The sequence below is a fragment of the Eumetopias jubatus genome, unplaced genomic scaffold (genome assembly GCF_037043125.1).
Source record: "Eumetopias jubatus isolate StellerSeaLion01/CBP00866 unplaced genomic scaffold, mEumJub1_p1.0 scaffold_1, whole genome shotgun sequence".
In the NCBI taxonomy this organism is placed as follows: domain Eukaryota; kingdom Metazoa; phylum Chordata; class Mammalia; order Carnivora; family Otariidae; genus Eumetopias; species Eumetopias jubatus.
Window position 1 is genome coordinate 124791478 of NW_028274807.1, and position 27738 is coordinate 124819215.

At 45.7% G+C, this 27738-nt stretch overlaps 1 protein-coding gene across 1 annotated transcript in view; it reads right to left on the bottom strand.

The window, feature by feature from the left end:
* EPHB1 (EPH receptor B1) overlaps positions 1-27738 on the bottom strand; it is a 285610-nt gene that overhangs the window by 33934 nt on the left and 223938 nt on the right. Inside the window, exons 10-11 of the mRNA XM_028099078.2 lie at positions 21551-21798; positions 13458-13673 (exon numbers count right to left, since the gene is read on the bottom strand). Coding sequence (XP_027954879.2) covers positions 13458-13673; positions 21551-21798 — 464 coding nt within the window. The remainder of the gene's footprint in view (positions 1-13457; positions 13674-21550; positions 21799-27738) is intronic.

The window sequence follows — 27738 nt, forward strand, 5'->3', positions numbered from 1 at the left end:
CGGGGTCCAGTGATACATACTTGATATATTCTTCCCCACAGTATGTAATTATAATTACATAGCTAATTGCTTAATTGGTTGTTTCATGCCCCCCCCCTTTTTTTTTTGCCAGAAAGGAAATGCAAGGAGCTCAGGAACCATCTGAGTGGCTAGCTGCTGTGCTTTGCACATACTAAGTGCTTCACAAAAATGTGGTGGCTGGGAGAACAGCGGCTGGAGGCATTGCATGGGCCCACACCCAGGCGGCGGGCCCCTCCTCTGTGAGGACAGGTATGATGACAGGCACAGAGGGAGGAGGGCTCCGCCTGCCTGACCCAGCACACCAGGCTCAAAGCAGAGAGATGCACTCCGGAGAAACCTGACTCATGCCTCACTCCAGCCTCCAGGGGCTCTGAAATCCCATCCCGAGCTCACTGCTGCTAATAATATACTGGCCTTACTAATAATAATTATGCTGAGTCTTTTTCAAAAGGGCATTTCAGTCAGGGCCTGATATCCCTAACTGAGCATCTGGTGACAAAGTGACCCGGGAGAGATATCAAAGCAAGGAGGAGGCAGGACTGCCGGAAGAAGAATGATCGGAGCTGCAGAGCATGGGGTAGAGTATGACATTTGAATGATTCCTCCTTAAGCATAATTAATGCTACAGAAGAATTTCCAGGGGACCAGGACTCGGTTTTATTCTGGCTGCAATTAAAGGGTCTCCCCGCCTCTCCTTGCTCGTCTTCAATCCTCTCCACTTTCCATCCACCCAAGAGATAGCCTGTTACCCAAGCTCGATGATTGAAAGAAGAGCGAGGAATCATAATTTGAAAACGGCCTCGTGAGGGAAGCCTTGAATCAGACAGGAAGGAGAAGCATGATTTAAATGTAAAAACTGCCAGGAACTGTGGGGGAAAGCAGAGCTGGACCTGGGGTCACCGGACAGAAAGCCAGCAAACCTGCCTCTTTCAGAAGGTCAAAGCTCCCAGCCTGCGCCGAAACCTGTCAGACGGACACCTACTTAGCAGCACCTTCTTCAAGTTGGCGCTGCCAAGTGCAGACAAAGGGGCTTTCTCCAGAAGCCCTGCAGGAAGGATTATCTTCAAGACAATTTTCTGCTTTCTTTGCACCTTTTAAGCATTAGGTACATTGTAAGAAAAAAACCAATCTAGAACAGTACTGTAGCATTGAACCCACTCCTGAGCGGTAACAAAAGGAACACGCCCAGCTATCTATCACCCTGCACCAGCTTAGGTTTGGGTCTGCGTGTGTCTACCTCTGGGGAGTCCAGAGTGTATGTCTGTGCGCACTTCTGTGTGTGTCTCTGGCCATGCTTTTGTGTATACTGTACTACCTACGTGTGAGTGGATGCATGTGTGTGCGCATGCGCATGCTGGTGTGCCTTCCCTGGGTGTTGCTGACGGGAGCCGCTCATCACAGGCTTTAGGAAAATTCAGAGAGTCTTCCTGCCCTCACCACAGAGTCACCTAGCCAGTCTGTCCCCAAGGAGGGTTGTGAATGGCATTGCTGGCCCCTGGTGGAGCAGCAAGTCTCCGCAGCCTGTACAGGGAGATGCCTGTGCTCCCAGCTCTGCCCTCCGTCCCCTGCTGTTTCAGGGAAGTGAGGCAGGCCCACCACTCCTCTGGCTTATGTTAAAGAGAAGGGGGCTCAGACTGTTCACGGCACCACTTCTGAGCACATCGGGCTCAGAGCCTGGCATGAAGGCTGAGGCTTAGATCCTCTCCATCTTTTCTCTGTGGATTCCCCCTTTGAAAGACTCCCAAGCTAGTTCCCTAGAGCGATAAGAATGCTCCATCCCAGACTTGGGTGATCCCCTCAGGCACCCTGAACTATCTTCCTTCCTTAAGCACCTATTTACTTATAAAAAATGGGGGCCAAACAAACACAATGCAAGGAAACCCTCTCTGGGTTCAACCCCACTTTATGGGCAGCCACATCACTGATGACCATGACAGTGAATATGACTGAGCTGGTAATTTATATGATTTTTAGTCTGTGGAATGGAAGAATCTCCAGACTGAGGGTAATCATTGATCTGACTCCAATGCTTTAATACCAATGGCAGGATCTCTAGGGCTGATTTAATATCTTTTGTTTTGTTTTGTGTTTCTTCCAAAGCAGCGGACAGATGGGAGAGGGGTTCAGGCTCTGGGAACTGGGTTATTAGGGGAGCCAAGTCGCAGGATCAGAGCGAGGGTCTCGAGCCTTGGAAGCAGGTGCTGGTGTGGGGCTCTGTGGTGGCGACCTCTGCCGGGACTGTGCCTTCCCTGTCTCCTCAGACAAAGGTGAAACTGGGCCAGAGGAACAGGGGCTCCAGGCTATGCAGAGACACGGTGTCTACACGTGGCCCCAGGGCCTTCACACTCCCCTGGGGTTGGGGAGGGAGGAAGAGTTCCAAGATGACGGAAAATACATATCCTTTTCCAGTGTACAAGATGAGGACTCTGTCAGACTTACTTTGCTTTTTGAAAAATAATTGACATTTCTTACAATGCAAGTATGTGAAGTAAAAGTATGCTCCCTAAAATAGCCTCAATACAGTGGTTCTCCAAGCGTAGCACTAGAGTGGTGGTATCAGCATTATCTGGGTTTGTGTGCATGCACTTCCTGGGTCCCACCTCAGACCTACAGAACCAAAACCCTGGAGGTGGGGGCCAGAAATCTGTGCTCTCACAAGCCCTGTGGAGGTTCTGGTGCACAGTGAGGTGTGGACACCACCGTGGCAAGGAACGGAGTAACTCAGCTGCCTTTCCTCCTGCACTCTCCTGAGAAGTTTTCTTCAAAATCTTTCCATGGTGATTCTAATCCAAGGGCGCTTAATTGTCTTTTGTGAGTATCATCTTTTCCTGGGATTCTGGAGGCTCTTTGCTTTATTGTTTTCTGTTTTGGAGTGACTAAGAATAGGGACAGTTAGAGGACTTTTTTTTACCAGTTATCCTTGAGAATGTCCGTCTGTGTGTGTCTTCCATGGGGTCTGGGTGCTGAGAGCATGAAAAGCACTCATGGCAGTACCCACAAGGGTCACATAAGCTGTGATCAGGGCAGGACCTGAACTGGGGGGTTTTTCCGGTTTACCACATGGGGTCTTACAAATCTCACAAATTCTCACCCATCCCATTTGATGCATGAGGAGACCCAAGACCAAATTTACAGAGCACAGTTTGAATGCAAGTCCTGCATTCTTCCTATCATGTCCAAGAACTATTCTGCCATGCCAGAGAGCAAGAAATTTCTAGAGAGGGTCTTTTTGCCCCTTTCCCAGCTGACATTGCTGAAGGTAGGGCTCAAATGGGCAGCATAAAATCATGGAATAAAGGTAAAATTTTCTGTGGAAGCAAAGGCCCTACAGATTTCAGCACAGAACCAATTGTGGCTGGAACAGATGTTGTCCCCCAGAAACACAGGGAGGATGGAGGCTGCAGCCTAGACAGTAATTCAAGGGAATAATGGGGGAGGAGGAGACAGGGTCCTGTCTCCATCATGACCTCCACCATGACTGAAATTCATCACAGGGGAACAGGGGCCTCTGCAGAGCACATGAGGGGCAGGACTGATCTTCCCCAACAGGTTCAGGGTGAGCTGTGGGGCCAGGTACTCACAGGGATTGCCCTCCAGGAGAGGCTGTGCCTTGTCCCATGGCAAGGATGGGCCCTCCAAGCCCAGTGCCCAGAGCAGTGCTGGAGATTCTAGAGGAAGTGCAACAGCCCAGCTGTCCCTGAGCCGGTCCAGGCAGTCAATGTGGGAAAGGAGGGGCACAACAGACAGCACAGCAGGTAAGAAAGATCTGGTAAGGGGACAACCGTCATGGAAGGACAAAGGTGCAGCTGCCAAATCATCTGGGAAGATGGATTCTGCCTCCTGCCAGGAGGGGCAGATGCCTAAGGAACAGCTCTGTTTGAGGTTCACAGAGGAGGCAGAGGGGGCAGAGAATGCCAGCAGACATTAGAAGAGAGAAAACAAGGAGAAGGGGGTACTGGCGGGCTTGGAAGGCAGAAAGCATCAGAAGCGGCAGAAACACAGGGTGTGGGAGGAGCCTGGGCTTGAGACAAGAGGAAGGAGCTGCAGGAGGAGCAAAGGGGAAGGGGCTGAGGGAGATCAGAGGCGCCTTGAAGACGAAGTGCAGTTTATGATGAAACAGGGAGGCCTGCAGGGAGCAGGACCAAGGGAAGGCACAGTGCATGGCTGGAGACTTCTCAGAGAGACAGCCTGGGGTTCTGAAGGATGGGAGAGTTGACACTACTTTGGCAGAAGGAACCTGGCTGAATACTAAGAAGGGAAGATTTTGCTCACAAAGGGACTGGATGGCGCCTCTTCCTCCTGATGAGAAGAGAAAGTGAGCCCTGCTGGAGTGTAGCTTTTGACTTAACCAAAAAGCCACCATGCAGAGAAGGTCTGTGGGATCCTGTTGGGACTCTGTCCACCAACGTGAGAGAAAGGGTGAAGATCGAGTTTGCGAGTGTGCACGGGAGCCCCCAATGCAAAGAGTTAATCAAAGATGTGGCACCTTTCCTGGTACGTGTGTACTTTTTTCCTCTTGGTAACAGAGAACAGGACCAGTAATGTGACCTCGGAAGTCAAACCTTGAGAACTAGTCTGTAAGGCAAGCATGGTGTTCTGGACTGCGGGCTCGTGTCCTCCCAAAATGTATGTGCTGAAGCCCTACTCCCCCCACCCCTGATGTGATGGTATTCGGAGGTAGGGCCTTGGAGAGGTTATTAGGTTTAGATGAGGTCATAAGGTCAGGATTCCTGTGATGAAATCAGTGTCCTCAGAGAAGGAAGAGGAGACCAGAGTTCTTGCTCTTTCCACCATACAGAGGGAAAGTGACCATCTGCAAGCCAGTAAGAGGACTCTCACCAGGAACCAAATCTGCCAGAGCCTTGATCTTGGACTGTCCAGGCTCCAGAAGAACTGTAAGAAATAAGGGTCTGTGGTTCAAGTCCCCTAGACTATGGTACTTGGTTATGGCTGCCCAGGCAAACCAAGACACATGGGGATGTGAATGTGAACACCCATTCCAGGATTCAGAAATGTTCTGTAAGCCATACAAGTATTAGAGCCCAGCCCAGCTCATGTATCTCCTCCCCTTAAAGGGTGGGAATGTTACCAGCAGTAACTCAGAACTCCTCTTTAGTTTAGTGGGTTTATTCCAACTGTAAGAAAGCACAAAGGAACAAATTCTATCTGTTCATTACTCCAGGAGCCTGGTGGGAAGGAAATGATCCTGGGGCTAGAAATAGCAATTTAGAGAAGGAAGACCTGGGGAAAAGCATGGTGGAGAATTAAGACAGAATGAGAGATGAAAGCTGAGGGCCACGTAGGGAAAACTAGAAAACTTTAATAGCTATTAATGAGGTCTTCAGTTATAAAATAAAACAAGATGTATTAGAAGATGATGATGTTAAAAAGGTCTTGAAAGAACTGCATGAAATAGGGGAATTAAGATGGAATACCAAGGTCTTAAGGCTATTTTACAGTATTGCTGATTCAGGGTAACAAGCGGAAGGTTCCACTCTTGGTGTGGGGGGATTATACTTCCAACAACCAGACTCTCCAGCGAGTAACAACAAAATAGAAGAGACGAGAAAGGGAAGTAAGAGGAAAAATATAAAGGAGAACTATCTGGGCATTCCAGCAGCTGAACAGCACAAGACGAGTTTCACCTTTTGCAATTTTGCTATGAGGACGGTCTGCCCTGTGGCCAAAACTCCAGCTGAAAATCCCACCCCCTTTTTGACTGGAGGAACCAACGGAAGGAGCTCAGGATAATCAGGTGGCTGGAGAGTTGGGGGCTGTGGGGGACTCCCTAGAAATAAGAAAGCCAGGACGAGAGAATCCCAAATTCTGGATATTAACTTTTCCTGACTCTCTGGCTGACCCCTGAATCATGCCTGTATGAGACAGACTGAAAACCACAGGAACTGAAATCTGAGCTGTTGCCCACTGCAGACATGATAGTTTGCAGGTCAAGTCTCACTGAGTTAACTTCCTGTTAAATCAGAAGCAATCAATACCCTTTGGATCAATATAACAGCACCTAGAGGCTCTACATCATAACATTCATAATGTACATATTCCAAAACTACTAGACATACAGAAAGCCTGGGAAATGTGACCTATTTTCATGGGAAAGAAACATGCCAACCTCAGGATGGTCATCCTGAGCTTTAAAGCAGCTATTATAGCTATGCTCAATGAGGTAAAGAAAAATATGCTTATGATGCATAAAAAGATAAAACACCTCAATCGAGAACTGGAAATTATAAAAGAAAGATTAATAAGAAATCATAAGGCTAAAAAAGGCAATATAGAAAAAAATCACTAGAAGAACTTTCTTTTAGCAAAATGGAGATGGCAAATGAGAGAATCAATGAACCTTAAAGATAGTTATAAGGAATAGAGAGGAAAAATTGGGGAAAATAATGAATAGAGCCTCAGGAAACTGGGCAACAATTTCCCAAGTTCTACATATAGGTAATTGTATTGTACGTGGTTTCATTGCTTTGAGGCACTCTCAGCCTGCATTTTTTTTCTCTACCTCTTTACATATTAAAAACCCCAAGTTCACATCAATGCCTTCGATTCCAATTCAACACCACAAAATTCATTCTAGTTTTGATGTTTTCCACATTTGTACCTCCTTTTCCAATAGCTCCCATTAACTCCAATATATTTCTCAATCTCCCTGTAAATAGCTAATTTCCCAACCTTGCTGGGCTGCTGGCTCCCTCACAGGTGGGTCTAGGTACCTGCGAGGGATGCCTCCCTTGTTCAAGACATCTACCTTCATTGGGCCTGACAAGTGGTTTTTTGTTGAAAGATTAAAGGAAGAAAGCCAATAAAGCACTTTGTTTTATTTTGTTTTGAAAGAAGGGAAGAGAAGAGATTGGAAGGGTAAGGCAAGAGAAAAGCCAGGTTATTTTGAATGCAAATTCATCACCTTTGGGTCATATGTATCCATCTACGTATACACACACATATACACACACAGCCCTGGAATGACTTCCCATTGCTCTAAGGCCCTAAATTCTATCACAAGGGTCCAAGAGGCTGCTGCTGACCTTCTTGGCCGCTTTCTTCCTTTTTCCAAATTCCAGGCATAAGGGTCCTCTCTGAGCTCTTCTAATGTTCCATTTTCTCTCTTGCCACAGGGCTTTTGTATGTGTTACTTGTATCTCTCAGTGTTCTAAACTACTCCTTTCATTTGGGTGACTTATTCTTCAAATCTCTGCTGGTGCACCATCTCTTCTTCTGGAAGCCCTCCTTAATTCTGCTAGATATGGTCAGATTATATTGTTATTTATTGTTTTATTATTCATGTTCTCACAAAACATAATAGCTCTTATCTCAACTGATAATTATGCACTTATTTGTGTATGTATCTGACTAAAGTCTCCTTTCCTCATTAACCTGGGAGTGATGGGAGAGTAGTAACAATGCCTCTTTTTGATCATGATTGTGTCCCTAGCCTGTGAGCAGTACTGGCACATAGTAGATGCTGAATACTTTTCACGTGAATAAATTCTTTGTATTTCTAGAAACACAAATTGTTTTATCAGCAAACATGTTATTTGTTTCTATTTTGGATAAAAACAAAGCCTGGAGAAATAATATGATAAATATAGTGAGGCAGATGAATATAATGACTGTGAAGAATCCTGAGAGCTCTTAGGTCTTGGAGTTGGTAAGCTCCATCATTTGGAAGAAAAACAAAAACCACAACAAATGATCTAACAAATGTATACAAGAAAATCATGTGGGGAATCCTTTACCTAAAACACTTTTAATAATATAAGGCATATACAAATGTTTGATTCATATTATTTAGGTGATTCACAGTCATTAAAATGTCAGTCCTTTCAAAAGTAGAATAAAGTTTCATTCAAACTCCAAATGTGACTGTACGTGTATGTGTGCATGTTTTAGAATTGGAAAAAGTGATTTTAAATTACACATGAAAGAAAAGATATTTGAGAACAGCCAACAAAGTTTTTTTAAGGAATAATGAAGGATAACTTACTTTATCCAAATAGTAAAACTTTTGCTAAAGTCATTATAATCAGAACAATATGGATAGTAGAACTTGCACTAAAGTTATCACAATCAGAATAATATAGTTGGGCATAGAATAAAGAAATAGATCGATGGAGCAGAATTGAGAATCAAAACATAGTTCACCCAATGCTCATGTAACTGATGAATAACTGAACTCTACATCTGAAATAATGATGTACTATATGTTGGCTAATTGAATTTAAATAAAAAAAACATAGTTCATATATGCAACCTAACATATGTCAAGGATGATAAGTGATTCAATAAAATATGGACAATATATTTCATACGTGGTATTGACATAATTATCTATTCACCTGTATGAAAACAGGGTAAAAATACATATCTTAGTACATATTCAAAAACAAGTTTGAGACTAGCACTTGTGTCTGTCAACAAAAGACTAGATATATAAACAATGAACTACTACAATAAATAGAAACCAACTGTTGCTGCACACAACAATGCGAATGAATCTCACAGACTGCAGCCAGACACAAAGGTCATGTGCTGTCTGATGCCACTTATGTGAAGTTCTAGAACAGGCAACACACACCTATGGTTGAAAAAAGAATCAGAACAGTGGTTGCCTGTGGGTGTGGGTAGGGGTGAGAACAGAATGGGGAGGGTTATGAGGGAACTTCCCAGAGTGATGGCAATGTTCTGTATCTTGACAGGAGTTTGGGTTACACAGTTGTATGCATTCGTTAAAACTCTATAGACGTATACTTAAGACTTATTCATTTCTTACCAAAATCTCTGGGATGCAGCAAAAGTGGTTCTAAGAGGGAAGTTCATAGCAATGCAGGCCTAAGTTAAGAAACAAGAGAAATCTCAAATAACAATTTAACATTACACCTAAAGGAAATAGAAAAAGAAGAACCAATGAAACCCATAGCTAGTAGAAGGAAGGAAATAATAAAGATCAGAGCATAAAGAAATGGAGATTGAAAAGATGATGGAAAATACCAATGAAACTAAGAGCTGATTCTTTGAAAAAATAAGTAAAATTGACAAATCTTTTGCTAGACTCACCAAGAAAAAAAGAGAGATTTATTAAATCATAAATAAAAGAGAAGTTATAACTCATACCTCGGAAAACAAAAAGTCATAAGAAAGTGCTATGAATAATTACACACCAACAAATTGGATAACCTAGAAGAAATAAATACTTTACCATCTTCTAAGACTGAATCATAAAGAAACAGAAAATCTGAATAGACTGATTACTAGTAAGGAGATTGTAACAGTAATAAAAAAACTTCCCAACAAATACAAGTGCTGGACTAGATGGTTTCACTGGTGAATTCTACCCACCATTCAAAGAAGATGTAATACCTATCCTTCTCAAACTCTTTCAAAAAAATCGCAGGGAACACTTCTGAGCTCATTTTATGAGGCTGGCATTACCCTTGTACAAAAACCAGACAAAGATACCATAAAAAAAAAAAAAAGAAAATTACAAGCCAATATTCCCAATGATTTTTTTATTAAATATTTTATTTGTTTATTTGATAGATATGTAGAGAGAACAAGTAGGCAGAGTGGCAGGCAGAAGGAGAGGTCCCGCTGAGCAGGGAGCCTGATGTGGGGTTTGATCCCAGGACCCTGGGATCATGACCTGAGCTGAAGGCAGATGCTTACCCAACTGAGTTACCCAGGCACCCCTTCCTGATGAATTTTGATGCAAAAATCCTCAACAAGATATTAGCAAACTAAATTCAGTAATACATTGAAAGAATCATACAATATGATCAAGTGGGATTTATTCCAGAGATACAAGGATGGTTCAACATCTACAGGTCAATCAACATACACAGCATTAACAAAATGAAGGATAAAATCATATGATCATCTCAGTAGATACAGAGAAAGCATTTGACAAAAGTCAATATCCATTTATGATGAAAACTCTCAATAAAGTGGGTATAGAGGAAATGTACCTCATTATAATAAAGGCCATATATGACAAGCACATGGCATGTCATACCCAGTGGTGAAAAGCTGAAAACTCTTCTTCTATGATCAGGAATAAGACAAGGATGCCCAATCTCTTCATTTTTATTTAACATAGTATTGGAAGTCCTAGTCAGGGGAATTAGGCAAGAAAAAGAAATAAGAGGCATCCAAATTGGAAAGGAAGAAGTAAAACTGTATTTGCAGATGACATGATACTTTATATAGAAAACCCTAAATGTTCCACCAAAAAGCTGTTAGAACAGTAAAGTTGTAAGACACAAAATTAATGTACAAAAATATGTTGCATTTTTATACTCTAATAACAAACTATCAATCCCATTTGCAATCACATCAAAAAGAATAAAATACTTAGGAATAAATTGAACCAAGGAGGTGAAAGATCTGTACCCTGAAAACTATAAGAGATTGATGAAGAAACGGAAGATGACACAAATAAATGAGAAGTTATTCCATGCTCATAGATCAGAAGAATTAATATTGTTAAAATGCCCATACTACCCAAAGCAATCTACAGATTCAGTGTAATCCTTATCAAAATTCCAATGGCATTTTTTATAGAACTAGAACAAATTATTCTAAAATTTACATAGAACCACACACACACACACACACACACACACACACACACACACACACACACAAAACCTCAAATAGCTAAAACAATCTTGAGGAAAAAAGAACAAAACCCGAAATACAGTCTTTGATCTCCAACTACACTGCAAAGCTAGAGTAATCAAAACAGTATGGTACTGGCATAAAAAGCATAAAAACAGGAACAGAAGAGACAGCCCAGAAATAAACCCATGCCTATCTGGTAAGTAATTTATAACAAAGGGGCAAAGAATATACAATGAGGAAAAGACAGTCTCTTCAATAAAGCATGTTGGGAAAACTGGACAGCTATATGCAAAAGAATGAAATTGAACCATTATCTTATACCATATATAAAAATCCACTCAAAATGGATTAAAGACTTGAATGTAAGACCTAGAACTATAGAACTCCTGGAAGAAAACCGAAAGTAAGCTCCTTCACATTAATCTTAGGAATGTTTTGTATTGCACCTGGCATCAAAGGCAAGGGACGCAAAAACAGAAATAAACAAATGGGACCACAACAAACTAAAAAGCCTCTGCATGGCAAAAGACACCAAAAACAAAATGGAAAAGCAGGTTACTGAATGGGAGAAGATATATGCAAATCATATATCCAATAAGGGGTTAATAGCTAAAATATATAAAGAATTCATGTAACTCAATAACAACAACAAACAACGTGATTTAAAAAATGGGCAAAGGATCTGAATAGACATTTTTCCAAAGAAGACAGACATAAAGATGCTCAAAAGGAACATGAAATCTGGAAATGCATCAACAAAACAGAATGGAGTGAAGAATGGACAGAGGGAAAGATCAGATGGATAGTTATATAATAAATCAGACATAGAAAGATATTAATTCTAAAAACCTAGATGGTGGGTCGATGGCTATCCTTTGTAAATTCTATCAAGCTCTCTGTATGCTTGAAATTTTTCAAAATAAAATCTTGGGAAAAATAAATAAATTTCAGGTGTGCATAACATTTAAATAATAGAGCAAAAACCCCTGTAAGAGAGTACAGAAAACTTTAAAAAGCACTTTATAAGCTTGGAGTGAAGAGAAAATTTCAAATAAACCAGAAAACTCAAGAAGACATAAAGAGAAAAGATGCATATTATCAACTATATGAATATTAATCACTTTTGGAAGCCAAAGGATATCATCAACAGTAGCAAAAGAAGAACAGATGGGAGGAAGGAGAACTAATTGCATCATATGCGGAGACAAAGGGTTAACATCCCTAATATAAAAAGACTTCCTATAAATTTCTAAGAAACCAGCAAACAACCCAGTGGAAAAATAGACAAAGACATGTACAGATAATTAACAGAAGAGAAAACATGCATCCCAGTAACTGTGTGAAAAGACAGTAAGGTAGTATCTCTAGCACTCAGTTGAAAACTCAGACTTAAACGCAATGAAGTATCAATTTTCATCTTTGGATTGGCAAATTTTTAAAGATCGATCACCTTCACTGATGGTAAGGATGTCAGAAGATGGGCACCATACATTCCTGGAGGAATGTAAACGTTCACAAACTTTTAGAAAGGCGGCTGGGCAGGAAGAATGCCCATCACACACGCAGGACAGTATAATGAGCTTAGTATGATCCCATTTTTATAAAATAAAAATTTTCACATTTTGAACAATGAGAAAAGTGTGAAAAGAGACACACCTAATTATTTAAAATTGGTGCTTCAGGACAGGGGTTGGTAAACTATGGTCTGGTCACCTGGATATTTGTAGCCCATGAGCTAAGAATGGTATTTATACCTTTTTAAAGGATTACAATTTAAATGGTTACATATTTATCTACATAATATCCTCTGTCTTACCTCTTGGCCAACAAAGCCTAAAATACTTACTATCTGGCCTTTAAGGAAAAGCTTACTGACCCTTGTTTCAGGGCAGTTGTGGTTTCTTGGTTACCTTTTCTCCCTTTACTTCTCTGTATTGTTTTTATTTTTATAAAAATATACTGGGAGTGGATGTAAAGAGACAAGAGGAAACCAGGAAGACCAGTTAGGAAGCTACTAGAAGGGACCAGGTGAAAGAGAACGGTGCTTTGGAATAGGGTGGGGGCTGTAGAGAAGGAAAGAAAGGGGCAGATTTTATTTGAACCTATGGGAGTTGCTGAGGGATTAGGCATGGATGGTGAGGCAGAGAGCAATCAAGGCTGATTCTCAGATTTCAGTCATGAGTTGAGTTGGTGCAACCAGGGAGATGCAGAGATTGGGGAGCAAAATGGAGTAAACCAGGAGCTCGACTTTGGACCTGTTACAGTTCTGACTGGAACTGTGTGAACTAGGTGCTGGCCATAGGTGACTGGAGCTGCTTGGACTGTGGAGGGGGAAGCTGGGCAGTAAACGCAAATGAAAGAGGACTCATCATGTAGATCTCTGTCTTTAAACTGTCAGGAAGCACTAGAGTGGGAGAAGGGCACCAAGGGTCTGCCCGGTGACACAGAACCTAACCCCCTCAGTGCCTACTTCTGCTGATGGACATCTCTGGTGCCACCATCCAACTACCTGGATTCCCCCAGATCACCTGTTCCAGAAGGTTCTCTTCTCATTGACCAAGGAACACCAGGGCTTCAGAGCAGACACCCTGACGCTTCTTTACAGCCTATGCCCAAATGCTTGCCTCACAACCAGCTGCTGTTATTTCTCCATCTGGCAGCTTCTTCCCCCAGTGGAGAGAGAAGTTCCGGTCCCAGCCCCTCCCAATGTGCCCTGCCTGCCATGGGTCCCTAGGCCAGTCATGTGCAGCCACTTCTTATTCATGCCACGCTTTTACCTGAGAATACCAGGAAGGACTCACCAAGGAGCTGGTGTAGGTCGGGTCTGAGGTGTCATCCTGGAGGTAGCGGGAAAGGCCAAAGTCAGACACCTTGCACACCAGGTTACTATTGACCAGGATGTTCCTAGCAGCCAGGTCCCGATGCACATAGTTCATCTCAGCCAGGTACTTCATGCCTGCGGCAATACCCCTGAGCATCCCCACCAGCTGGATCACCGTGAACTGTCCGTCATTTTGCTGTAACAAGACACAAAGGGCGTTGGGATCAAGATGGGCTTCAGTGGTTAAGCAGAAGCTGAGATGCCGTGGCCCTACTGCTTGTCAGCGTCTGTCAGTGACCGGCCATGCTGCTCACTGTGCCCTTCTCCTTCCCTCATTCCCTCCCACTCCCACCCTCATCCCTCTCCTTGAACGCTCTGCTCTCTCCTCCTTGCCAAGCCCTGTCGATTCCATCTCCAAATTACATCTCAAAGCCATCCATGCCTCTCCATCCTCACTGCCTCCATTCTAACCAAGTCACCATCATCCATCACCTGTAACAGCCTCCCCGCACCCGCCCTCCCATCCATTCTCTACACAGTAGCTAGAGCCAGCTTTGGAAGACAAAAATCAGGCCATGCCACTCCCAGGCTTCGAGCTCTATAACAGCTTCCCACCACATTAAGGAAAAGCTCCAAACTCAGCATGGCCCATGGGACCCCGGGGGATGAGCCACTGCCTCACCTGCCAGCCATGGTGACCTCTCAGTCAGTTCCTAAGCCAAGCTCTTCCTGCCTTAGGGCCCCTACACATGCCATCCCTGCTGCTCTTCCCCACAGTCAACACCTACCTGCCCTTAGATCTCCCTGTAAGTGTCCCTTCTTCAGAGACAATGTCTCCACAACTACTCTCCTGCTCCAAATATGACTAGCATGCACTTTCTCTCTTAGTGTCTTTAGTGCATGCTCTTATTTTTTTTTTTTAAGATTTATCTCTTTGAGGGGCGGAGGGGCAGAGGGAGAAGGGAGAGAGAGAAAATCTCAAGCAGACTTCCTGCTGAGCACAGAGCCAGACACGGGGCTCGATCTCACGACCCTGAGGTCATGACCTGAACTGAAATCAAGAGTTGGGCGCTTAACTGACTGAGCCACCCAGGTGCCCCAGCGCATGTTCTTATTTTTCCTCTCAGCATACATCACAAGTTTTAGGGGTGTGTGTGTGTGTGTGTGTGTGTGTGTGTGTGTGTGTGTGTGTGCGTGCACGCATGTGCCCACGTGCGCACACCTGTCCGTCTGTCTCCGCCGCTTGACTCTAAGCTCTTTGAAGACAAGACCCTCCTTCTTGTGGGCACCACAGTACTCCTAGGGCTAAGAACCTTAATGTAAATAGAAAAAGCTCAGTAAATATATGCTCAATTTATGACTGCTACATCACTCCCTGTTTCCAGAATTAAATGCTTCAGGTGTCTTCCTTGGGTCCTCTAAGGGCTGTCAACCTTGACATTGGGATAACCACACCCACCTCAAAGGGGATAGTGGCAGGAGAAGCACAGACACAGTGTCTGGCATGTGGACCCTCTTAGAGAATGGGAGCTGGGGCTTCTCCTCCTCAGGCCCACCTGCACTGCTGCCCCTCTCCCATCATCGGTGGGCTCACTGTTTCCTGGGGGGATGCTCTCCTTCATGGTTCAATGACACACCTCGGTGAATGAGTCAGCCTTCCTCTTGCCTACACAAAGCCCCTGACTCTTGGTTTCTGCACCCACTGGTTAAATCAGTGGACCATGTGCTATGCTGCCAACAACACGTTTTCTCTTCTAGTACAACCCCAGTTGCTCCCCCAAAGGGCTATAAGTTGTATTCTGTAAGTAGAGCACGGCCCAGGCACTGAGATGCTTTGACTGGGGGAGAGGTGGGAGGAGGCAGAACACCCTAGGTCTGGTCCAGTTACTGCTGGACACCGGGCAAGGCAGCCACTCCCTAGTGCCCTCAGACGAAACACAGAAAGCATAAACAGTGGGCACAGCTCCCATTTATTGAGCGCCTGTGAGGTGATAGACAATGCACTCACATGCATTACCTCCCTTGAATATGTGTGGGGCACATCATTTATGCATGTGCCTCTACAAAAGCATTTTCTACGCAACAATCAATAAGGAAAAATGAAACAACTATTGCAAAGATACCCTATTTATTGGAGAAAACCCCGCCATCAAAAAGTCTAACCATGATAGGATGAATGTTGAAGACTTCTCCTCATGCAAGATCGCGAGCCTGGGTCTGTGTCCAGGGTTCTGCCCCTTGATCAGTTAGAGTGAGCCAAGTGACCTCCCTCCACTCCTTCCTGAGACGCCCGCCAGAGGAGAAGCCCCAAACACACTGGGATCGACACACCCCAGGTTCCAGACTGTTTCTAACTCAAACCTTAACCCCCTCCCAGCCTGCCTGGAATGCTTTCTCTGCAATATTTTCTTCTAACCAACTCCAAAAGGAAGTACAGATCTGCTTTTTTGGAAACTCTGGTGTGCAGCACATGGTGCCCATCTGCGAGAGCTGGATGTGCCGTGAGTGATGCGAATCCTCCTTCTCACTAATGAACTTCAATCAACACCTCCTCGAGAAGTTAGCCAGGCTTTTGCTAGCACCATTCATTTTCTCTAAGTAGGTCTCTGGGGACCTGCCTCCCCAGAAAGTTGTCATGCAACTTCTGTATATTAGAAAATGTGTCTCAGCTGCAAGTCACAAGGGTCATATTTTTCCAATTCAGTTTGTTACTTCCTCTCTGTAAGTGTAGACAACAATGTGGTTAAAAATGAATGTCTCCCAAAAGAAGCCAGCTTGTAAATAGATTTTGGTGAGGGGACTGGTGGTGACTGTAAACAACTCTGGGAAAAGAAATGTTGAAAGAATGTGCACCAATATGCCTGTTTCTACTTTAAATCATTTAAGCCTACCTGGAACAGCTTTACTATCTGATTTGTTTTAATATTTAGATCAGTCACCCTTAGAGTTTCTGGAGTCAATAAAGGCCAAGAAGTGGTGAAAAGTCCAGGCTTTGGAGACAGACAGACCCAGACTGGGGTCCAGGCTCTGCCGTGTATTGGCTGTGTGCACTTGGGCAAGTCATTTAACTTCCAGAGCTGTCATTCCCACATCCGTAACGCAAGAACACACTGTCCATTCTTCATAGGATTTTGGTGAGGTCAAGTGAGACAATACATGTGACAGGGCTTGTCTCTGTGCCCATGAATACTAAGACAGCAGCAAGGACTGCTGGTATTATCAGCCAGGCCATAATGTCTCACAAACCAGCTTGCCCACATACTCAGATACCTGGTGAGAGGAATGGAGGACACCTAGGGCCAGGACTGCAGGTTCCCGCAGCTTCCTGGTGTGTTCCGGAGACATCCTAGGATCATTACCATAGGAGAGCCTAGTCCGCAGTGCATTCTGAGCTCAATGGGTTGGCATCTGTAGTAGACCCCCCAGTAGTCCACACCCCAGCTGTAGTAGTGGACGATTGGGGCCTAATGATGCAGGCGGGACATTTAGGTCAGTTAATGAACAAACATGATTTCTTCCATTTCTTGACTTTTGAATGGCAAGTCACACTTATAGAATACTTTTTGATCCTCCTTTGTGCAAGGCAGGGGATAGTTTATTGCTTTTCAGAGGAGATAAAGGAAGTCCAGAAGATTTAAGTGATTAGCCTTAAATCACTCAGTGTGGCTTTGACTTACAACAAGAATCTAAGTCCAGAATAGCAAATTACTTCTCCACTGACATTCCGTCTCTGATAGTAACGACTTCCTCAAATGTGTAGAGAAGAAGGCTGCATATAAAGCTTTGCAGCAAAAAGTGACATGACTGATTAATGATGTCTGCCATGGTCCTAGAAAAAGAAAGTAGAGGCATGTGTACCTCAAATATGCTACTCTGATTTGAATCTTTTAACTCCTGTCCGGGGTCTTTTTCATGGAATATGCTGACTTTGCAATGGCAACACATTTTCTTTAGAAACTGCAGAGGAATCACATATCACGATAAGACAGGATTGTGCCTGTTGAGTTCATAATTTTGGTGAAACTTAAAGATATAAACACATGAAGATCCCCTGCCATGTTCAACTGTTTTATGTTCAGTTCATTGGTGTAACTTCCCAAGAAGAACTTCCAAAGATAGGAACACCAGCATCCAAAGATAAACAAGACAGAAAAAGCCCAGTTTTCCTAGTGACTTTGGAAAAGGGTCAGGCTCCACGCTGATCACATGGTAAAAACACCGTATAGAGAAAAAATACAGGCCTGGGTGAAGTGATTTAAACTTTCTTTCCTTCCTGAAGTGCTTTCTGCTGAAATTGCTTTTCAGCAAATTCACTGAAGCCACTTGCTGGTCCTTTTATTAGGCAGGAAGGATTTAGGTATTTCAACTTTCGTTGACAAATCCACTTCAGGAAATGAAATCCTTATTTGATTTGTTTGAAGAGAATGAATCATAGATTTTTTTTTTTTAACTGTAAGAGACCTACCTTTCAAGATCCTCCAGCTCAAAGCCTTTAGTTTATAGATTGGGAAATTGAGTTAACAGATTTGCTCAAGGCCACCGGGTGACTCCCAGTGGAGCCCTAAGCAGAACCGAGGTCTCGGGGCATCCAGTCTGGTATTCTCTTCCTGACCTCTGGGTTATGGTCATCTAGCTCCAGCCCATGAATGAGCCTCCCTGATAAGAAATGTCCACATTTGACATTGCTCAGTAACTTCTAAGAGTCTTACAGCTATGGCCATCTGTGGATGAACCAGCAGTGACCACAAGGCCAAGCTAGGCAGGAAGGCCTTCCAGAGCACGTTGACCTTCTTGGCTCTGGCACGGGAGGGACACTGATGAGGGCTATAGGCCGTGTTCTTAAGACTATCCAAGAGCCACCAGATTGAATCCCCTAAGTTTGAGTGCCAACAAGCAAATGTTTAATTATGGATTTGCATGTGACATAATCCATGGTGCAGATATTTTCCAAAAATGGACAATAATGAACCTACTGAACATGTGGTTAAAAAATAATGGTGCTTCTAATCCCTCCAGAAGGTGAAGGATTCTACGTCCTGCAATGGGAGAGGAGCAGTACGTGGGCTGTGAGAAACCATGTCCAAGGTGCTCACTGGATCCCAGATGCCCACAGCCTCTCAGACTCATTGTAAACTACCATGAACAGTTTGGTGGTGGAGGGGAGGGGGGCAGTTGCACAAACTGAGGACTCTTTTCCTTTCTTCTCTGAATGGTGGTCCTAAAATTATACTACTTCCCAGAAGATGGGCCCTGCAGAACTGCACTGATGACCTACTTTTCAATTTTACCAAGCGGCAGATACATCAATTAATGTTGCTCTGCTCCAGGGTTTGGTAGTAAGGCTGAAATTAGATTTATAGATTACCTGCCTCCATGCTGTTCGAGGAGTCAGAAACGCTTCATTTCCCCTCTCCTCCTGGTGCTGCCTGCTCTGGCCGTTCCTTCCTTGCCATCCCTTATCCTCTGTTGCCCTGTGTTCATCACTTGCCCCTGGCTCTTCTCCCACCACCTGGGCCTCATCATCATGAAAAATACTGGTGTCCAGCATGCCCCCATGTCCTGGGCCCCACGCGGAAAGAGCCTTGTGTGGAGCATCCATGTGGGATTTTGATTTTCTGCAGGCTCCTGAGAATGAATCTCTTTGTTTGCTTGTATGTTCCGGGGGAGAAAGTCTGATCACAGTCCTCAAATCATGTTGTGACTCTGTGAAGTACAATCAGGTGACTCGTAGAAAATAAATGGCTCCTAAAAAAGGTCTGGAGGCTGGTTCCAGAAAATGCTTTCTCTCCTAACATTGTCTTCTATTCACTTTTATTTGGCTGTCTTCATGAGATCTCTGATCACGAATGAATGCCCCCAGGAAAGCACAGTCTTTACCCCACTCTGACGTGAGGGGTCTGGCTATAAGAAGGGGAGATCATGTACACTCAGGATCACTCCCATTTCTCCTGCCATTCCCAAACACTTTGGTGCCAGAAATGGCTTTTCATGTTTTTCACTCAACCAGCATTTACCAGGTGCTCCCTGTGTTAGGTACCGGGGGTTTTAAAATAAAGGGCATAACCCATACCTTCAAGGAGGCCGCATTAGGCTGCGTACGTCAGCCCCATCCATTGTCATCCCATGCCCCCCACTAAAAATTAGCTGCTACTGCCTAAAAACGCAGAGGAGGCAAAAGCGTGTGCTTGCCCTGCTGAAGTAGCCAGTCGGTGCAAATGCAGCTTCTAGACAAGTGCCCGAGCTACCCTTCCACACGGCAGCCTCTCGGCCCTGAGTCTGAGCTTTGGAGCCACCACACAGCTGCTGAAAGATTATCAGATAGGTCATGCTGGCTCTGGCCTTTGAAGACACTGCTCAATTGTTCCATCGTACCTGCCTTCTCCCCTGCCTGCCTGGCGAGTGCCTCATTCTCCAGTATCAGATAATTTTCCCTCCTCTTTAAAGACTTCCCTGGCTCCCCTAGGAAGATTTCAGTTCTTCTTGGCTCACCATACATCTTCACACCACACGTGGAAACATAAAGAATCTGGGCAGATGATTGCTGGACGCTTTGGGCACTCAGGTCCCCAGAGAAGGGACCGCTGTGGCAGGTTGTAGTCTCTAAGATGGGCACAACAGGACCTCCCATCGCTTATGTGTAAGACCACATCATGTAATTGCCCCCTATCAAAATGGAGGGCCCATTCCCCCCCTTGAATCTGGGCAGCCCCTCACAGTGGTCAAAGGGTACTGTGGGACTTGAAGCTAAGTTACAAAAGTGGTCCAGCTTCTGCCTTTTTCTCTTGAGACATTTGTTCTTAGGACCCAGCTTGCTGTGAGGAAGCCCATGCAGACACCTGGAGACAGGCCAGCGGATACCCAGCATCAGCTGCCAGACAGATGAGTGAGTGAGTCTTTGGATGATTCCAGGCCCCAGATCTTGAAGTGCCCCAGCTGACACCACATGGAACAGAGATGTCCCCAACGAGCCCAGATTGCAGATTCATGAACAAAATAAATTGTGGTGAGCCACTGAAATCTTGGGTGATTTCTTACTTAGCATTAGAGCCCTGTCTCTTTCATGTCTATAGGCCCAGAACCCAGTAGAGGGCATGACCACAGCAGTGGCCCCATGAATAATTTCAAGACCAAGTATCTGAATGATCCTTTGATCTGCAGCCACAGCTACTGTTTGGTAGCTTTGGTGACAAGCATAGCCTGCCACTTGGTATTACCCTGAAGTCCTTGCTCAGGAGACCCTGCCCCATTGTGACGCTGCCCGCACACCCTCTGCTCTCAGGCCCCCCTCCTCCCCCCAGTCCCCAGCTGAGGCTTTGGTCCAAGGCAGGACTTGCTGGCTGGCCTGTGCTCTGCCAGCTGACTCCCCAGACATCAGCATCATGGGGTTTTGATGACCCACCCCCGCTCTGAGTCACTCTGTGATGTCCCACAGAGAGGCAAGCCGTTCCGGCATGGTTCCACGGGAGCATGTTTGACAATGACCATTTACAGATCTCCCAGCCATAGGCCTCGAGGCACTCCCCCCACCTCTGCCGCAGGTTGGTGTAGAGTCACAGAAAAGACCTGTGAATGCTTGTGACACTGTCTCTTCCTCTCCTGCCCAGGAGCACCTCCTCCAAGGGTGGGGGGCCGGATATCAGAAAGGGTGGCCTTGTTTTATCTCTGAGCTGCAAATGCAGGGAGCAGGCTGGGCGGGCTGTCCTGGGGAAAGGCAGCGATGGCCACTGGCGTCTGCAGGAATCACACGGGGCAGCGTAGCCGCTGAGAGTCTCCTCAATCTCCGTGATTCATGCAGGTGCTGATGGCCATTCGTCACCCACCTCTGTTCATTCGTATTCATCCAACGAGCATTTATCGAGGCCCCACTCCATGCTGTCCTCCTACCGAGGGGTCCACAGGCTCCTCTGTGTTCTATCCTTTCAGAAACAAATCTGTCAACCTCGCTACCATTTCCAATGCCCACCCACATTTCATCGGGCGATTCCTAAGTGGCAGGTTAGCCTCATGCAGACACTCCTCCCCAGCATCCATCCCATACTGCTAACGTCACCCACGCCCCCGAGCCACTCTTACCCTGAGGAAAGAATCCAAAGCGCCGTTCTCCATGAACTCTGTGATGATCATGACGGGCCGACTCTTGGTGACCACGCCCTCCAGGCGGATGATGTTGGGATGGTCAAACTGGCCCATGATGCTGGCCTCGCTCAGGAAGTCCCGACGCTGCTTCTCGGAGTACCCGGCCTTCAGCGTCTTGATGGCCACATAGATCTCCCTCTTGCCCGGAAGTTTCAGACGCCCCTTGTACACCTCTCCAAACTCCCCTGCAACAAGAATGCAATCGTTACCCATTTCCTTCTCAGTCTGCGGAACCACCAGGGCACAATAGTGGCGGGCACAATAGTGCTCAGAGTGGAACTGTGGTTAAAGTGACAGAGATGGAGACAGTGTTCTCTCACTGAAACTACGGTGTCCTGGCCCCAATCAGTTCATGGCAAACGCAGAGGTTATATTAAAATACGTCCCTTGCCTCAGTTTTTCGAAATAGTTCGGGTAACTAAAGTGGAATTTCAGAGTCTATATAAGTTTGTTTTTCCTCACGTTTGGTTTTTCATTTGTGTACCAGCTGAATAATTAAAATGAAACGGTCAGTTTCACTTTGGCAGACCATAATTCATTTTTAGCAGAGCCTGACGCAAGAACATCCAGGGGCTAGGGAATACGTTCAGGTTCTTTAGTGCTCTGAATGAGATGGATAACGTTCATGTTCCTACACTGCCCCGAAAGCTTCTGCGTCTACCGGGTCACCCAGATAGCAGTCAGGAAGGGAAGTTAGCGGACACCGTACAGGATACAAGCAGGGGAAGCAGGATTGGCCAGAGTCCCAGATCACGATGCAGACCTGACCTTATGAAAAGAAAGGTGGAAGCAGGCATGGATAAGGAGAGCTCCAGATCGCCACGCAGCCCTGGCTGAAGCAGGCCTGCCCATTTTCTCCACTCGTGGGCTGCTCCAGAGTACAGAGCACCCGTGCCAGGAAGGCCCAGGCTCCAGCCTCCTGCCACACTCAGTCACTGGCCGGGGCTGCCGGGAAGACCTGGCCTCTGCGGGGAAATTGAGGCAGGTGCTGAAGGCAGGGCAGCTGGAGGCTGGCGGCGCCCTGCACACCCGGCAGCTGAACAGAAGGTGGTTTCTCGGAGGGAATGAGAGCAGCACACCTCCGCGGGTGCCGTAGCATTTCAACATTTGTGCAGGAACATCACCCAGAGTAAAAACAATTCTGGTGGCACTATTTCATAGCTGCTTTACAAAATCTGTTGAATCCTGTTAAATGTGCTTTCAAGAGTTGTTCTACGATTTCGTTTGGCTTTGTAACTTCCAGTTCTTTCATGTGAGGCAGTTTAATGTCTACTTGTAAGTGCATCACTGACATGTGTGGCGAAGGCCTGTTGGGAGATGGGGCCTCGTGGCTTTCTGCTGGGGGGAACCTTCGCTTTCACCTTTGGCTTCTGGAAGAAAATGGAGCAAACTGTGAGCAGATCGATGACTGGCCGAATTAGAAAAGCAAGTTAACATCGCCTCTGTGATTGGCTGGGAGTTCCCTTTGTTTTCTGCTACAGAAGTCATCGGAAGGAAGCTGCAGGAAAGGGCTCTTCACGCAAAATTGCTCCAGAGTCCATGAGATTTGTCGGAAGCTAGGGCCAGAGTAGAGGTTGGCACAAACACCATTAGGATGATCTCAACGTGGACCTGAGGACATAGATCATGTGTGACACTGGTTTCGACATGAACCAAATGCTGCTTTGCTGAACTGCTTGAAGTCAGATCAGGCTTCGTTCGTGTTCCTATCTTGCAGGGCCCACTGTGGTGCCTGGTATGGGGTAGGCACGCCCGTCAAAGGGGTGGGGGAGCATATTTATTGTTACCTGTTTGGCTTCTGCTTTGTCTGCTCTTGGGTTGTAACCTGCTGGACACTCTATCCCTGCTCTATCCGAAAAAAGTAGAAGTACCAGTATTTAAATGTTTTTAAAAGACTGTTACTGCACCATCTTCTTCTATAGCAAAACACTGTATGCCCAAAGCCAGGGGAATTGCTGGAAAATGACACATCCATCCTGTGGAATGCCATGAGCTACTGAAAACTAGTAGATGAGTCATGCGTCTGGACTTCAAAAGATGTCCGCATTGTATTGTTCAATGAAGAAGAGGAAAGAAAGCTACGGAATGTGAACACCGTATGTACCCAAATGGAGTGTGTGTGTGCATGGATGCAAAAGAAAAACAATGGGAAAAGTCCACGTAAAATTTATTTATAACTTCAAATTCTTTTTAAATATGGTTGCTCTACAAGAGTGGGTATAGGAGTGGGGAAGTAAAGTCAGTCAACTTAATCTAATTTCTTTTATATTGTTTGAATTGTTACAATAAGCATTACTTTTGTTGTTCAACTGAGTACATTTTTTTTAAAAGTACTGCACAACAGGGGCCTGTCATATACGTGTGTGTATAGTATGTGTGTACGTGTGTGTGTATATTCGTATACATGCATACATGCTCTATAATCTGTGTGTGTGTATATAAAATCCATCCTTCTGACACCTTGACCTAGCAAGTATTCAGGAACCATGAGCTGAATGAATATAGATTGCATATTTGATAAGTATACTAATTGAAGAATATTGGTTAGTATTTCTTCCTTGTTGCTTTAATAATGAGTTACATTTTCTTTAGTAAAAAGACAGTGGTTGAGGGGCGCCTGAGTGGCTCAGTCGGTTAAGCGTCTGCCTTTGGCTCAGGTCATGATCCCAGGGTCCTGGGATAGAGCCCCGCATCGGGCTCCCTGCTCGGCAGGAAGCCTGTTTCCCCCTCTCCCACTCCCCCTGCTTGTGTTCCTTCTCTCGCTATCTCTCTCTGTCAAATAAATAAATAAAATCTTTAAAAAAAAGACAGTGGTTGAAGGGAAAGATACAGTAATATTTCTTCTTGGAGGAGATAGGACACCAATATCTATTGATCATCTACTAGGTGCCAGGCAATGTGCTAGGTTCTTTGCATATCTTATTTAATCCTCACAGCACCCTCGCGAGTTGGGTGTTATAATGTTCATTTTACTAGTAAGGAAACTGGGGCACAAGGAAAACAGGCCCTAAACCCTACAGCTGCGAGTCAGAGCCAGGATTGCTGTCGGTGCCCCACCCTTTTCCCCCTGCCATACTGCCTCTTGGCAGGTGTGCTCAGCAGTGTGGCTATGAAGTCACAATCCAGGGACCACCATGGCCCAGCTGTGCAGGTCCTAACAGTTCACGTGCCGTCACTGTCACTGCAACTCATATGTAGGGAACTGCAAACACACTGGGCCTAGGTCATAGATCTCACAGTCATTGAAACTTCCTACCTGGGAGTCGGGTGGGGTGAGAATATTTAGGAATCAGAATCTTCATCAATTTCTACATCAGTGTGTGGATTTGGGGAAAGTGCCCCAGGTGAATCTGATGTCCCCTACAACACACACAGGAATGCCCCAGTTAAAGACTTCTCTTCTATGCCAGTAGTTCCCAAAGTTGGCCGCCCACAGCAGAACCCTGGGGAGCAGGTGTACTTTGTACAAAGAACAGAGGTCTGGGTCCCACCTCTAGGAATTCTGATTCGCTTGTCTGGGTGCACCCTGAGTAGAAGCAGGATCAGCTTCCCGCAGGATCAGCGACATAATTTATGGGTCAGACCAGGTATAAAATGAAACTGCAGGACTTCTTGTTCAAAACTTATGCAGGATTTCAAGACTGTGACAGCAGGGCATTAAACTAAGTGTGGGCCCCTCTGAACCTGGGGCCTAGGGTGATGACACTGGTCACAGGCCCGCGAAGCCGGGCCTGGCTGCCCAGGTGGTTCTGATGCGCAGCCAGGTTGATCACCACGGGTCTAAAGCACCCAAGCCTAACGGGGTGCCTGGGTGGCTCAGTCGTTAGGCGTCTGCCTTCAGCTCAGGTCATGATCCCAGGGTCCTGGGATCGAGCCCCTCATCGGGCTCCCTGCTCAGTGGGGAGTCTGCTTCTCACTCTCCCACTCCCCCTGCTTGTGTTCCCTCTCTCGCTGTGTTTCTCTCTGTCAAATAAATAAATAAAATCTTTAAAAACAACAACAACAAAAAAAACACCTAAGCGTATCTCAGATGGATTAGGGAACTGCTAAAGGCCCTGGAATTCTTTTTTTTTTTTTTAAGATTTTATTTATTAGAGAGAGAGAGAAAGAAAGAGAGAGCACTTGTTGGGGGAGGGGCAGAGGGAGAGAATCTCAAGCAGACTCCCTGCTGAGTGTGGAGCCCCATGTGGGGCTTGATCCCAGGACCCTGAAATCATGACCTGAGCTGAAATCAAGAGTCGGACGCTTAACCAACTGAGCCACCCAGGTGCCCCCGAAGGCCCTGGCATACCTGGGCTTTATCACTACACCTTTGAATCCCTTGGAAAGCAGGGCTTGTGTATGGGCTGCCTCCGAGTGTGGGCTATATAGATGTGAGTGGAAAGGAAGAACACAAGAAGGAAGAGACCAGCGAAGGTGTGGCTTTGGCAAGTTCTACCTAGAGTGGTGTGGCTCACACTACTTTCCGAACTGACAAATGTTATTACACTGTTTAACCTTTGTGGCTGACTGGTTTCCAAGTGCAGTGCTTCTACTCCTTGAGCTTAAAGCTGTATCTTCTGTGGGGGGTTGCATCATATTGGTTTTAAAAATGATAAACTAAAAATGGGCTCTCCGGAGAGGATTTTCAGGGCAGACAGGAACCACTCTGTCTGCAATTGTCAAGTATACATTTGTCCCAGTCCATACAGTATACGACCCCAAGAGTGACCCTCCTGTAAAGCATGGACTGGGGGTGATAATGATGTGTCAAGGTAGTTTTATCCACCAAGATACCTCTCCGGTGGGGCTGCTGTTGGGGGTGCGGGACGCTGTGTATGTGTAGAGCAAGGGGTCCATGGGAAATCTCTGTTCCTTCCCCTCGATTTACTGAGAACCTAAAACTGAGAACCTAAGACTGAAAAAACACATGCTCTCCTTGGGTAGGGAGCCGGGCTTTGTAGTCAGTCACTATGGTGTTACTGCTCTCAGGGATCTGCTCTGCAGGCTTCATACTGATTCTGTAAAAATAGCTCCTTTCCTGTCTGGCAAAGAAATGACTTCATATTCTCCAAGCCCAGAGGTTTTCAAAGTACCCACCGCCAAGGAAGCCACTTAGTCTTCACTTGGAGTCTGTGCTCCACCCTGTCATTACGTGGCCCCAGTGCTGGGAGAGGGACTGGGGCAGGGAGCGGAGGAAGCAGCTCATGTGGACACCAGCCCGGCCACCGGACTCGGGGCACGTCACTGCCCCTAGGCTCAGCTTTCTCAGCTTTACACAATAAAAAGAAAGGATGGACAACCAGGGAGCTTCCTAATGGGGTGCTGAGTCTTGGAGAAGGTGCTTTGTAAACTATACACTGTGGGTGGTGATTTAAGACTAGCCGGGGGTGGGGCGTGAGGGGGGTTGGCGCGTGTGGGAGGTGGGCTCTGGAAGAGAAAAAGGAGGAAGAGCAGGTTTCTGCAAACTAATGGGACCCAAGACAGAGCAGGGCTTTATGCCGGGGGTGGTGGGGAAGGCAGGCTGCCAGGTATCTGGGCGTGGAAGGCATCTCCAGGTCAGCCTCAGGTGCTGAAGTGTGGGGGCTCTGGCCCTCTAGCACCGCCAAGGTTCGTAGGGAGTGGGAGTCGATGGGCATACTGCCACTGTTAGTAACAGAAAACCAAGGCTTTGGGTGGCTTACAGTCTGAGAGACTCTGTCCCCTTGACCTTTGACTTCAGGTTCATGTACCATTCTCAAGACACTATTTTTGCTTCTTGACACCTTGCCTGTCATTTGGGCTAGAGCTCGCTGTCTGTGATGCTTTGATTTCCCATGATCTGAGCTCTAGAGAGCTTCCTTTTATAAGAGCTCCCAACCACGGCCATACATTTTGCAGTTTTTGATAAAAATTCATAATACCTAAAAATATTCTCCACAAATCAAGCATTAACATTATATTTAAAATAGATGCTTGTAGGAAATGACTGGGTAGAGGTTATGGTTGATTCTTGCTACGTGGATCCTTCACTGACAGTGATTGTAGCCAGCCTAATTTTGGTCTGGCTGGACTTTGATTGGCATGCATCCTCGCAGCTGACCTTGGAGCCTCTCCTACCCTTTGGCTAGGACTTCTCTCCAGCTTCAGGCCAGTCTGGGGGCCAG